Source organism: Halichoeres trimaculatus, unplaced genomic scaffold (assembly GCF_033239565.1).
Source record: "Halichoeres trimaculatus isolate MK-OKI-2021-1 unplaced genomic scaffold, fHalTri1.1 fHalTri1_scaffold_24, whole genome shotgun sequence".
NCBI lineage: Eukaryota > Metazoa > Chordata > Actinopteri > Labriformes > Labridae > Halichoeres > Halichoeres trimaculatus.
This window is the reverse complement of record NW_027437202.1, coordinates 2,868,096-2,883,140: the sequence shown is the minus strand read 5'-3', so window position 1 is coordinate 2,883,140 and position 15,045 is coordinate 2,868,096. Positions and strand designations below refer to the sequence as shown.

The following is a 15,045-nucleotide window of genomic DNA, read 5'->3' as shown; positions in this document are numbered from 1 at the left end:
GCAAAAGAGAACCAGAGGCGATGAAGAACGTCAGGCTGCTTGATATCAGATCTCGGAGGAGAAATTTGATGGGCACCGATGAGCAGAAGGCATCTCAGGAGAATTGGACAGAGGAGAGATTTAATGTGATCATAGGGGACGCTCATCTTTCAGGGAACGGGGTAATAATGAGCAATCAATAACGTCCTTAACAGAGTTAGAGCAGGCGGCTGACAGCAGATGTAAGGCTCCGGCTAACAGGCTACGTCTGATCTCACATTACCACGCTGGATCTGGGAGGAACAGGCACACATGTACACAAAACACACAGTGCCAACATATGGGTGCACACACTGTATGCTTCCCACTATCTCACACTCTCCTCAGGTGACACACACATACACACATACACACCACAGTGGTGTCATTGTCTATCGATCAGCGCCTGTAATCACATTCACGGGCCCACAACGCGCCAGTGGAGGCTCTGTGCTGTGAACACAGGCTGCGCTCGGGTTTGTCCGACGGCTGCTGATTTTACACGCTGAAATGACAACCACCGCTGGCAGATTCTATCAGCCGTGCTGGCGAGGCAATAAAAAAAAACATGCGGTATTTACTTATGGAGTAAATAAAGCTGTGTACTCAGCCTGCTGCTGTCGAGGCCACTTAGGCTCAACCGGCATCTGCACGCTGCGGCTCAGAATGTGTCCCACTGCAATTCAACGACGAGGAAAGGCGACGATTAAACAAAAGTCAAACTTTGGTGGAGATCTGGACTTTCCTCGCAGGGTGAAGCCAGAATATGAAAGGTGACGCTATTAGCAACCACTAGCTTACACCCTTCTAGTGTTTTCTCCTGTACAACCGCACTCCATCCTATTAAAGCTGTGAAGCAAACAGAAAATGAGATATTTCAGCATTGTCTTTCCAGCTCTGCCTGATCTGGAGTGAGAAAGACCAGGACCTTGATACGGCGCACGCTGGCAACTTCATGCACTTTCACATCATCATCTGTGCAATATTTCTCAGGCGAACCCGCAGTTAGAAAGTCTTGTTTTCACTCTTACTGAATAAATAATTGCTGCTTTATTACTGTGGGGCGCCGACGGAGACAGGATCTTTGCTTGTTCGTTCACCGACAGACCAACAGGGGCTGTGAGGGGAACTTAAGAGTGTGAAAAAGAAGAGGAGAAGAGAGGATTGTTTGTTGAAGAGATGAGCTGTGACATAAGATAAGGAGTGACTCCACCGTCCTGTTGGACGATGAATGTCATTCCAGCACTGAGGTCCCAGGAGGGAGATGAGTCAAGGCCGAGGGACGAAACGAAACCAAGGGGCCGTCAGGACAGCCTGGAATCCAGCTCGTGATATTTTCATTTCTGGAAACTTGTCACGAACTTCTTTAGAAATAAGCCTCATGCCAACTCATCCGCCTTTTGCTTCATCACGATTTGTGTATTCAGATTTCTCCTTAAACCTCTAAACGCCGCCCCACTGAGCTGCATGCACACTCCACTTTTTCAGAAAATGATTGACAAGATGTTTTTTTTTTTTTTAAGGGGGTGAACAATATCACGCTGTTGCAGATGCTCCAGCCCTTGTCAACAACTTGTACTAACAGCTGACCAGATGTGTCTGAGGGTTGCAGCGTCTCCTAGCAACAGCAAAATGTTCTGGCCTTACGGGTAAATCAGAGATCACAACGCGTGTGTCTATACTGTGCTGATTTTTCAGGCCGGGGTCGATCTGACTTCGCTCAGCTCCTCAAAAACAAGGAGGAGGTTGTTGAGATTTTTGCAGAAGCAGAAGTTTTGGAAAAAGATGCTTTTTGTTGTTTTCTGAGTCCAACTTGTGCCTCTAAAGCCATGAGATCTTTGTTTATCCCGTGCAGATTTCCCCACGCCAACGCCAACCCCCCCTTTCCCCGTCGTCTTAATCACGGATCACGGCTTTAGCGCTGCCGCTCATCAGGTTGTTAGTCGCTCGGAAAGCTCTCAGACTGGGCTACAGGCCTCTTATCTTATCAGTCAAACAGCGGCAGGAAATGAGACGCACAACAGTGATACTGCCAACAACACTCATCTGTCAAGACACGCCGCCTCAATTACCATACTGTAGCACAAAGCATGAGCGGGATTCAGCGAAGGATTGCTGACGTGCGTCCGAGTCCGGTTCATAAAGGAAGAGGAAATGAAGGAGGGAGGGGTTAACTGTCATTTAAATGTCAGGAGTTAGTGTTTGTGACGTGGCCTCCTGGTTTTATTTGAAACAGAGAGAAAAAGAGACGCACGGCGGGAGAAACAAAGAAAGACAAACATTCAGAGAAAGAGATAGGGAGGGATGTGTGTGCTGCATCCCAAGGGATCACTTACTCAGTATAGACACAGTACTGGAGGACAGAACACAGCAAGGGTTCATTGGCCAAAATCTCTCCTCTTTACACACACACACACACACACACTCACACACACACACACACACACACACACACACACACACACACACACACACACAACCCCTCCAAGCAATATTCCTGTAAGCACTCGTCCACTGAGAATAACCGCATTGACTGAAGTGGAGTCAATGTAAGAGGACGATAGAAAGAGGGGAGGTGGAAAAAAAATAAAAGTGAGGGATCAGGAGGAAGCAGGAGGAGGAGGAGGAGGAGGAGGAGTGTCCACCTGGCCGGTGTCCAGGGGAATTAAACAGTCTGTTTACCGCTCTCAGCGCCTCAGCAGCGCCATGTTAGCCTAATGGCACGGACATGAAGCCAATTGATTTGTGGACCAATAGACCTGTCCCACAGCACGGGCAGATTACCTAGATCACTGGCTCTGCATCGAGTAGACATCGCTCCTCATTCGCGCCCCACAGGCGGCTGGATGTGGACAGGGTTTAAAGTGTGTGTGTGTGTGTGTGTGTGTGTGTGTGTGTGTGTGGGTTTGCTTACATATGTGTAACAGTGTTCAACACAAGACAGCCAGCTCAGGTGAAAACTCTTCAGCTCTTCACATATGACTGATCACATACGACTCTTCATGAGTGAACGGTCTTGTTTATATCAATTTGAGAAATTTAAACTTGACTAAGATCAAAATTTTATTGCATCACTGCAAAAACTGGAATCATATCAAGTGTTTTTGTCTGATTTTAAGAAGAAAAAGGTCTTGTTATATGTGAGCCAGGGGCAGCGTCAAAGGGGGCCCAAAGGTCCCCGGCCCACCCACTTTTCAACAGGCCCAACCTTAAATTTATTTTAATTTTGGTTTTAATTTTTATAAATCAATTTAAAAAGACACTAAAAATTTAAATTTTGTTGCTTCATGTTTGTTTGTTTTTTTGTGTTAGATGCTCTGTCTTTGTAAAATCAGCCATGTTTTTTTGCCTGCTGGGTAAAAAATAACTGTATTACGAAACATTCATCTTCATGTGGGCAGGATCACAGCATTATTTTTGGAAAGACTGGAGACTTTGTTGTATTTTATTTAACTGTGGTTTATGTCCTTGCTCTTACAGCTTTTAATAAACTGTAGCGGTACATCCTACTGGTGCGTTAGAGTGCCGCTCTTTGGTCAGTACCATGGAGGGTGACTGCACATAAATCTGTCTGATGCACAAAAAGATTATAAACATACAGTTAAAGGTGGAAAACCAACCAAATCCACTTTAAAACCCCACATAGAAAAATTTGTATATTGTAGGGATGGGTACTGAATTAGGTACTTTTATGGGTACCGACCTAATTCAGTCAAAAGTACCGGGTATCGGTAAGAGTAGGTGATTTTCCTACTGGACATAAACACAGCATTGCAAGGTTATATATTGAAGTATAAATATGTTAAATTGATTTTAAAAAATATTTTTTTATACTGATATTTTTTACCACATAAACACAAAAAAGTACCGAAAATTGGTACTGTTGAGTACCGGTACCGATTGCCAGGTACCCGGCATCCGTACCATATTGTTTTAAATGTGAAAGGTACACATCCCTGGTATATTGTCAGTTGTTTTTATTCATTAAAATAATGATCTACAAACTTTTGTAACTTGAGGGCCCCACCAAAATTTGTCTGGCCCACCCAAAGTTGAAATCCTGGCTCCGCCCCTGACCACTCAAGAAAAAATGAGGTCTCAATAGCTTTTATCAAGTAAACAAAATCTGCCAATGGAACAAGAAAAATCTGCTCAAAAATTTGCTTGAAACTAGAATAATGTCTTAACAAAAGTAACTTTTTTCTTGTTCCATTGGCAGATTTTCCTAACTTGTTTTAAGCAATTTGGACCTCATTGCTGTTTTTAAATAACTTGAACAAGACAGTTTTCTGGACTGGTCAGGTGAATGTGGCTCATATTGAGTCTAAAAAGGCATTTACTACCAAAAATAAGACAAAAACACTTGATAAGGTTTCAGTTTTTTCCAGCGTATGTTAAAAAAAACATTAAGCCAGTGTTTTAATACTCGTATGTGGAGTTTGTTGAGTGAATTTTTTCCCAGAAGGATGTTCTACCACTGCCTGTTAGCAGCATTACTGCTGCATATTGTTCCAAATTGAATGTTACACCGAATAAAAAACCTTGCTGCAGGACAATGAAAGACCACACACACTTGAAACTACAGTTGTCAGTGTGTAGAGCCCAGAAGTGAGAATAATTCCACATTCTCCACAGTTTTCACTCATGTCAGTGTCCCACTTGATAAGCATGAAAATCCATTTATCTACAAAGGAACTGTATGGTCCATATTGGACAATGTCTCTTTCATGGTCCCTTGCAGGCCCTTTTTGGTCCCACAAAGCCGCCCAACTGACTCCTCCACGTCTGTAATAGGCCACATTCATTTGATATGGGCACATCAAGGAGATGCTGCACTGGTTTTTTGCCGTGCATCAAGAGACGAGGAGCTGGTTCACTGGAGCAGGAGTACGCTCCCCACATAAAAGGAACGACAGACGTAAAGCAGATGCAGTTGGACGAGGGATGAAAAAATACAGTGGACCCCATGCGGGGCTGGACATGAGCTCCAAACATGTCTGCTGGCGTGAACGTACGCACGGGAAAACCATATGGAGACACAGCGAGGCTCACTGTCATTATCATTCAGCTTTTCTCTCCTCCTCAAGAGTTGACAGCATTGAGAGCAGGACGTATATCCAGAATTAGGCCTCTGAGGAGGAAGAGGCGGAGGAGGAGGAGGGGGATGAGGAGGAGGAGGGGGATGAGGAGGAGGAGCCGTCAGATTACAGATTAGAAGGTGGGGAAGTGGTGGGATTAAACATGCGGTCTCGATGGTAGCCCGACTAATACAGCTCACAGCTCGGCTCAGGGCGTTGTCAAATTTAGTCCTGTGGATTTAACTCACTTTAGCGCCAGCGCCGAGGGGACAAGAAACTGGACTCTCTTGGAGAGTCTTGCTGGAAGTCTTTCCGCAGTCGTCAGTGTTCCTCATCGCTCATCCAATCCATATTTGTGTAAATAATCTGCGTGGAGCTTTTACAACACAAGGCAGACACACAAAACCTCTGAGACACGGGTATTAACAATGATGCTACGTCTTAACCACCCTCCGGCTAATGCGGCTAATGAATGAGAAAGCGCTAGCGGGCTAACGGCTCTAATTCTCCTTCACAGGCTATCATGTTGCAGCCCGGAGACAGATCAATACCATTTGCTCAACACACAGGAGGCCTGGGAATCTATAAAAGGGCTTTTATTGAGTAATTAAACACCCATTACTGTCCCGTGCAGCCAAACAATAAATTTGATCAGCCTCTCAGGCGCAGATCCAGCCGTGATTAATACTCAGTGCATGCACGACATAAAAGACCACAATGACATTTTGTTAAGTCCTGTCTTGGACCCTTTGACGATGCCAGGACAGGAGTGCTTCTCCTGCTGCTGCTGCTTACAGCGGCGCTCTCAAGGTTGTTTGGTGCATTCAAAACCCACCTTCACCTTTGCTACATCTTTCAGGTAAAAACAGCAAAGATTAGCTTCAAAACTCAGTGCAATCCCACACCTACTCAAAGCTCCTGTGAGGCCTTTTTTTAGCTAGCAGTGAAACAAACTGAAATTCACACTAATGTCTCTTTATGACCCAGAAAAGCAGATGAAAACATCAAGACAATGCTCAAATATCGCTACACACCTTTTTCTAACATCTGAAACCTCTAACAGGGGGTAGGTGACACTCCACAACAACATTTGTTAACATTTTCAACAGCAGATGAAAGTGAAGACATGCATTTTTGATGATATAAAACACAAGTTAAACATGAGCTGCTTTGACCATAGGGGGCGCCAAAGTCAGGACTAACTAAAAACTCCCTGACAGGAGCTTTAATGTGGCCTCAGTCGACCTTATTTAACATTTAATTATGTTTTATTTGGGGATGTCCCGATACAGATTTTTTACTTCCGATGTAATTTTTTATGTTGATGTTGATGATGTTGATCTGATACCGATACCTTTCTCCGATTAATCCCGTACTTCGTTTTTAAAGTGAGCCCTGTTGGTACCTCCTCGAGGAACACTTACTTTACAAACGTTGCAAGACGCTGTTTTACTGTCATTGCTTTCCAAAGAGAAGTAGACATGTTTGCAACATGGTTTGAATTACAGCCGCCGTAAAGTGTGACGGTGCTGAAAACACGTGACAACTGGATCTTATCGGATGCTATCTGATTCTCCAAAAACGGCCAAATTGGACGCCGATAGTGATCAGTGTATCAGATTTAGACAACTTTTGCTGCAGCTACAGATGTATATAAATAGAATGTAGGGATGCACTGACACAAAAATTTTGGCCAATACAGATATCTGATATTACTGTCATTGTTTTTGCCGATAACTGATATTTACCGATATCTATATTGGTTAAAAAAAAATATATATATATATAAGATAAGTACGTTTTGTCTGGACAGGAAGAGAGACATAAAGAAGAGGGTCCACTCTTCTTTTGGTGTTTACATAGTCATAGAAAACAAGATTATTGGGTCTTGAAAGATTGTTTAAGACACTCTGAAAATGCTGTCAGCTAATAAGTAAATATCGGCTGATATGGATATGTTAAACAATGACTAATATTGATACCGATATTTCATGCATCCCTAATAGAACAGACTTTAAATGATGAAAATAGACACAACAGCTGATATTTGACTCAAATCCTCGGCAGTAAAAAGCAGAGTCTGGTAGCTGAACCCGGATGACTATATCGACCAATTCTGCTCCTTCAGACAAAGCTAAAAATTTTAAGCAAAGTTAGGAGATAATCATGTCAAAAACATACTGCCCTGCACTGTCTCTCCTTTTCAGACTAACCGAAGGCTTGACTGCTTTTTTTTTTTTTTTCCAATTTCCCAACGTCCTTTTCTGCTCTCGCACAATTCAAAAACCTGTTACAATCCCATCCTTGTTGGAGAATATTTAGCGTTGTTGAGCCAACAATATGGCATCTGGGTGATTCTCCTAAATATGAATGGCCCATTCACGGGGCTCAATGGAGTCGCTTGGCAATGGCCCTTCTTCCCCTCCCTCCTCCATACTCAAAACAATATTCAGCGCAGCAGTCTTGGCACTTTTCCCCGAAATCAACAAAAGAGGAACTCGAAGCCGTCCCTGAAACCCTCAAAGCATTAAGCCTCTGTGAGATGCAAGTACTTGGCACAAGCAAAGCGATTTAACGACAATGGGCAAATCATACAGTGCTTTGTGAGATTTAGGGGATACAATAGCACTCCGTTTCCAAAGCACACATTAGTAAGCATGTCATCGGGACCCCCTGGGGGATTTGAGCAGCCTAGAGGATTGTGTAGTGAAGAGGATAAATATATGTTACTGGGCAAGAAGATGGAGCCCTGCCAACGCCTCATACTGTGGATTATGAGTGTGTGGAATACATTAATAGATTAATCTTCTGAACACACAAACTAACCCGCAAACTGAACCCATTTGGCTTGTTAAGCGTATACATAGCAACACATCCAAAATCAATTTACAACCATTTAACAGAGCTCAAGAGGTGCGGATGAGGAGAAATCTCAAATAAAAAAAAAACAAACTCCTGCAATGAAAATAAAACACACACACACACTCAGGAGAAGAAAAAAAAAACACTTGTTATAAATGTGCGGCGCTTGCAGCCATGCTGACCTCTGAGTGCTAAACAAAACCAACAACGGACAAGCAGACACCCACTCAAAAGTCAATACCATGCGTGCCTCCTCTTCCTCTTGTATGGTTAATGCATGATGCCAGGTAGGGGAGACAGACGGAGAGTAGGATCTCATTATACGCTGCATGCTATCATTAGCTATCTACCACATGTGTCCATCCTGCCAACAGAGTTGTACAGGCAGCACCCTAATGCTCCCGCCTGCTTCCAGTGAGGGGAGGGGGGGGTGCCTTGGCCCACAAACACAGTCAAGTATGCATGTAAATAATCACAGGTAGGCAAACAAACACCTGACATTCCCAGCAGGGCCTGTGTGGCGGGTTTCAGCTTGCAAAAATACAAACTTTGGTTAGCTTTGTGACTTTTTCTGCACGGAGGGTTACGTCCTAAAATTTGAACTCTTGAGATGTTTAATTTTGATTTATGAGGGAATTTTCCAGGTTATTTGAGCGCTAATTCAAGGTCTGATTACATGCAGCCAAGCTGTAGCGCTGGCTAGTTTAGCTAGCAGGGAGGTGTAGCTTTAACCAGAGGCTAAAACTGCAGAAAGACAAGACATTTAAGTCTTTTCTTTTCTGATCTATCAGAAAATCTTGACGATGAGTTTTGGATTTGTGTCTCGAAGCCATCAGTAGCTTTGCCTCTGCTCCCAGTTTGTGCCCATCTCCCAAAGGCCACAGGCAGCTCAGTGATGCTGTGCCACACGCCCAGCCACTCAACATCCTTTGTGTCCGTTCCCTGGCAGCCTGCCAAGCTCAAGCACACACACACACACACACACCTAAACTCACACACTGATTCTCCCTCACACCCCGACGAGGCATTGTTCATTAACACGCACGCACACCTTTGCTGCCTCGCAGACAAAAGTGGTTTGACTTACTTGCCGCTCGCTAATCAAGACGTTCAAACTGAGACGTGCAGGAGGGAGGGATGGAGGGGGGTAGGGGAGGTGGGGTTGAGGGTGGGGAAGCAGACGGCCACTATCTATCTGAGGCTCGCTGTTAACAAAATCAGATCATCCAGCCAGAGCTGGGAAGAGAAGAGCAGCGTCGGCGAGAGATTACAGTCAGATCCTTCCTCTCTCCTCGCTGTCATTTTCTGCGGCCCTTGTGAGGGGGGAGAAAAAAAAGGCTCTCGTCGTCCTCCATCGTCAGGCCAAATGACTGGCGAGCTTCCCCGCATATCAATGCACAATTTAACTTAAGACTTCCATGGCAATAACCTAATTAGAAGCAGCGCCTTCTCATTTCAGGAGCACAATGTAAAGGATAAGCTCCACGCCGCCATGTCTATCGAGGTCTAACGGCGCTGGATATTCCAAAGTTTTTTTAAATAAGTCCTTAGCATATTTAACACTTCCAGGCGCTGAGCGTTCTAATATCTGCGGGAGAATCCGGGCCACGGGTGGCGGAGATTGCTGGTAAAGAGTAAAGCGAGGTGAACAGGGGTCTGCTTAAAATTCAGAGAAGGGGCAGAGGATTGCAAAAGAAGGTAGGAGGGAAAGAGGGAGAGGAAAAGTCTACAGCTTTGATTTGATTAAAAGCGATGAAAATGGCGCATTACATAAAGCAAAGAAACTTCAAACATTCAGGGGGATTGGGAGTTCAAAGAAGGAGAGATAATGCTTTTAGCGCTGGAATTAACATGGAAATGAATTTCCTCTTACTTCATCTAATCAAACTGTTTCACCGTGTAACGCTCAGGAGGCGCAACACAAAAGCGCAATATCAGTTTCATGCACCACAGGTTACAGCAGGTGCGAAGTGGTTCGCTGCAGGTATCAGTCCAGGCCTGAGTCAGCTGAGCGTGGATACCCCTCGTCTTTAAGTACAGCCATCAGATTCTGACTGGATAATCACCAGTCAGCACTCGGAGTGAGGCGTGAGGGCACGATGAATATAATTTGTGATGCGTGAGGGCAGGAGGCCGCGTGTGTGTGGGGAAAAATTCCATCAACTCGCAACTGTCAGTCACAAAAACATCCCCCCACCCCTTTTCCTCCTTCCATGAAAAGACCCACAGGAGAGGAAGAGGATTGAGTGGATCATGGTGTCAAGGATTTTAGGGGACTGGCGTCCACTCATCTGCCGAGGAAGACACGATACGGGCAGCGGTGCTCCCGACAGCTGCCCGCCGTCTCTAGGAGAAGAACTTAGATCAGCGAGGAGGGGCTGTCAGCGAGCACGCAGGGAAACACACAAAGACTTACACAGTCGCGCTGGCTGACACACAGCCCCGGCACTGTCTTCTGGGACGAAGATGGAGAGAGGAAAAAAGAAGGAGAGTGGAGGAGAGAGGAGGGGAGTAAGTGGACAAAGAGTGAAATAGATGAGAGAGCAAGGAGACAAGACAGGCTGACGCACTGTCGAGCAAACGTGGAGAAGAGGAAGGGAAGGAGGGGGGAGAAAGATGAGAAGACAGAGAGAGATGGAGAGAGTGAAACAGACAGACAAGTCCGAGAGGGATTTGTTCTATTTGCATGCGCCGGGCTCCCATGGGGTCCAGCTCCGCTCGGCGAGCCGAGAGCACAAAAGATAACACTTAACATATTTGCTAAAAGATGACAACCCTGGCTGGATCTCGTTTGAAGAGGCCCTTTGTCAGGACGTGCAGACAGGAGAAATCCACTGATATGGATGCAGCCCAGACGAACAAATGTCTCTCCTTCTCTTTCTCTCCGTCTCTGTGAGTGTGTGTCTAAAAAGCACAATATTTCCCCACATCGTCTTACATCTGGCAGAAGTCCCACGGGGGGGCGGGCTGGATCGCACGCCGGTGGCTCTGGGACGGTAAAACAGCTTTTAATGGTAAACATTACAGACTGATAGAAAGTGTCAGGATAATTTATTTATACGGTCCCACTGGGAGTCGCTCCGCCACCCTCGCCGCGCACCAGCCCTCTCTATTCATTTGAGGGAGAAGTCCGTATTTAGATAAATAAAGGCAGTGTAAAGGGGAGCCTGTTTGTAAAGCACTTTTTCTTCTATTCCTATTATCTCTCCTCTCTCTGTCCCTATTAGCTGTACCGGGGGGCTGCCGGAGATGTGAGGCAATATGTTATGTGTATAATGAGGGGGATTATTGCTACTGTCACTGCAACACGCGCGCACAGACACTGCACAGGGATGGATCTTAAGCCTGGGACTGGAGCAAACAAATACACTTAGAGGAATAAACAAACTGCTGAGTATCTACATTATTTACATTACATAGACAGACACTTGCACAGTTGCGCCTGGGTTTCCTCGACTCTTGCAAACACACACTCACACTTAAATTCAAAAAGTGGCACCCTAACAGTCCACTTATACAGAAGGGACTTCTTTTTTCCTAATTAAAAAATGAACTATCTCATTATTTGTTGCACAAAAGTGAGATAGTTACACAATATAAACACAAATGTATAATTGTAGCAATGCACCAAAAAATGCGCTTATTGCATTGTTTGTACAAGTGCATACACCCATGTAAGACTAATTAGAAGCTTTTTATATATAACAGTGTACACACACAAACATATGTGCAAAACAGCTTAATCCATCAATGCATTTGCATTAATGCGCCAAAAAATGCACTTATTGCCTCATGTGTGTTAATGCATGGAGCCATATAAGACTGAATAAGACTGAATAAGAGTTATATATCTATGACAATGTGTGTGCACACTCACTAATACAAGCAGAAAAAGCTGCCAAAATCTTCAATTGTAAAAATGCACTTCTAATTATGCACTGTTAAATGCACTTGTCATATTGTTTGTGCAAATGCAATACTACATTTGTAAACAAAGGTGCAAAAAAAGCTCCAAAAGTGCTGATTATGTGACAATGCACTTTTATTTATGCACCGAAAAATGCACTTTTTATATTGTTTGAATTAGTGCAGAGTGTCTGATGGGATCATAGAGGAGACACACTTGCAAAAATTAGTGCAAAACAAAAACATCTATAAAGTAGTTGATGCACCTGCTGTCTGAGTTATACACACACACACACACACACAAGTGCATCGACAGGAATGAGTGTAAACAGCACATGATGTGGTGCAAATAACTGTAAGTGTGTGAAAGAGAATGAGAGTGTAAAAACATTTACAAAGTGGAAAACGCACCGGCTGCCTGAGCAAAACACACACACACGAGTGCGTTGACAGGAAAAAAGAGGAAACAGCACATGACATGGAGCAAATAACTGTGAGTGTGTGTGTGTGTGTGTGTGTGTGTGTGTGTGTGTGTGTGAGTGTGAGGGAGGCAGCGAGAGCGATCAGACAGAGAGCTGTAGAGATCAAAGGTGAAAGGTTGAGTCCTCACTAATAACTGCAACGAAAACAGAGAATGTGCAATCGCCCAAGTTTGGTGCAATAACAGAGAAGCGCATTGTTGGGTTTGGTTATGATGTTTTGTTTTGTTCTGTTTTTTTAATGTTGCTAAAATGTGACTATTCATTAGAAATGTACCCACTCGCTTTGCTTGTCGGTCTCACTTTGCAACAGGGTGGGATGGATGTTTTCAATTCCAACAATCCACCATTGTTCTGCGTGTGTGTTGTAGCGCTGCAGCGGTGGACACACGCTGCTCTCATAAATCTGCTTTTTGGAAATTTGTGCATATTTTAAAAATTTAGAATCACATTTAGTGGCTTCAGTTTGTTGTGTCTGGTACTGGTGTTGTCAATGCACAATTCTCTTTAATTACCTGCTAATTCACTTTTAATGCAACACAGGGTGAAATGTGAAATAAAGCGCAAATAATGTATATTTTAAATATGCATTTTGAATTTGCACCGACAGAGGCCTTGTTCACTGTTGCACCGACGATGAAAACAACACTTGTTCTCAACAGAGTGAATTTGAGCCTTTTTCATTCTTGAAGGGAAAGAATATCTACCTCGAGACCTCCAGGAGATTTTTCAAGATAATTTTTTATAACTAAAAAGTTTTAAAGCTAATAAGTGCTGGTTTTATGATCTTAAAATGCAAATGTGTTGCAAAAATGCACTTTTTTTTTAAAGTGTGTCATGGAAAAATGTGAAAATGAAAGTGAAACTTAATGGCTTCAATTTTGGATATTCATCTGAGAAATTACAAATCCAAGCTGAGATTTGGAAATCTGATTTTGCACACACACACACACACACACACACACACACACACACACACACACACACACACACACAGTATGATCATATTTTGCAGATAAGACACCTCACCTCCTCCTCCTGCTACCGGATCCCTCATATTTTTACACTTTCTGTTCACAAAAAAGCACAAGTTGATAGATAAAAAAAGAATTGGACTCACCATAGACGCTGCTGCTGCTGCTGATCATCTCGTGCTGGAACAGAGGAGGAAGAGGGAGAGGAAGAGGAGATGAGAGCATTGGGATTAATTGGTGGAGAGAAAGAGGGAGAGAAAAAAGGATTCCCAAAAAAAGAGGGAAAAAGAAAAAAGCTTTACATTACACACTATTTCTCGCTCGGGCTAAGCTCGGATTGCACGCCGTGAGAAAAGTGGGCAAGTGAATAGGAGAGACATCTAACCTACATGCATGTCATTAGAAAGTGGATGACAGGCGGAGAGAGAAAGAGGGAGGGAGAAAGAGAGGGAGAGAAATCAACTGGTGCAAGCTGGGATTGTTTGGGAAATGACGCCGGGAGTCAAGTTAAATCTGTTGCGAACGCCCTAAAACGTCCAAGCTTGTGAAAAATACATGCGGCGGTGACATTGTATCCGCTCCCTGCACGCATGCACACGGCAACTTGTTGTAAGAGAAGCCGCAGGAGCCCGATGCAGCCTGGATACGCGTCCTCACGCATGCAAGTTGTGTTTTTCTGCCCTTTTTTTTTAGATAGAGTGCCGCACAGCCGAGACATGAAACAGGCAGCTTATAGTGCAGCCAAGCCTGTGCGGTTAAACCGTGGCGCAGGTGCGCTCCTTAAAAAGAAATGTCATTTTTGAAAAACATGCACGAGGAATCCACGCGCTGGGATCGTCCGCAATTCGGCGAACTTGTTAAATCGCAGAGTGCACGTGCATTATTCCGAGATAAACAGCGCGCACGAGCCGCTGTAGCCCTGCACAGACGCGCTGTCTGCTCTGACCACTCTGTCTAATTGCGCACGCAGCAGACTACCCCTTTCTTACCTGCTTTTTTAGCGACAGGTCGACCTCTCACGTGGTGGGGTTAGGGTCGCATCGATCCCGGGGAGGGGTGCTGCTGATGAACGGGGTGCCGAGGTTAAGCCGGGTTGCGTGCGAGCTGAAACCATCCCAAGTTAGCGCAGGAAACACTGACCACAGCCACTGCCATGTTGGAATTTCACCAGCCCTGAACAGCTGCTTCTCACACTGACCAGTACGCTCCCCACTGCGCATGCGCTCAGAGGGGAACAGAGGAGGAAAAAAAAAATCCTCAATTCCAATTAATGCCCATAAGGTTATTATGGGCGTATAGTTTGTGGCAGAATAGAAGCTGAGGAAAAATGAAAAGAGAGAGTGTTTTTCATCTTATATGAAAGTACAGCCAAACAGTTTCCTTATAACTTCTTTATAAACATATGTATAAGTAATGACACTTTTTATCCTCTATTAAGTTGATTAAAGTTCACAAAAAGACACTTAACACCTTAAAATTTAAGGTGAATTCAAGATAATTAAGGAGAACATCTTCTCACCTGTTTATGTGACTGCATTGAAAACACACTACAGGACCCCCCCAGGACCCCCACTTTGGGAGCACACCCAGCCCCTCCCTGCAAACACCACCGTCCACGTCTCTCCCAGTGATAATTATAGCAGCAATATGGAATCCGCAATTGAAGCCCTAATTAGAAGGAAAATGTCCCAGTTAGTGAGTTATCAAAGCATCAGTGGGGGGGAGCAC

At 44.3% G+C, this 15,045-nt stretch overlaps 1 protein-coding gene across 2 annotated transcripts in view; it reads right to left on the bottom strand.

The window, feature by feature from the left end:
- The window catches only part of LOC141786086 (fidgetin-like), a 30,648-nt gene extending 15,926 nt beyond the window's left edge, over positions 1–14,722 (bottom strand). The window contains exons 1-2 of one of the 2 annotated variants that reach the window (XM_074664801.1): positions 14,307–14,722; positions 13,464–13,497 (exon numbers count right to left, since the gene is read on the bottom strand). In XM_074664801.1, the coding sequence (XP_074520902.1) occupies positions 13,464–13,491 (28 nt within the window). In that variant the 5' untranslated portion in view covers positions 13,492–13,497; positions 14,307–14,722. Of the gene's footprint in view, positions 1–13,463; positions 14,234–14,306 lie in introns of those variants that run through there. The other variant, XM_074664800.1, reaches the window with a different exon arrangement.
- Between the last annotated feature and the right edge of the window lie 323 nt (positions 14,723–15,045).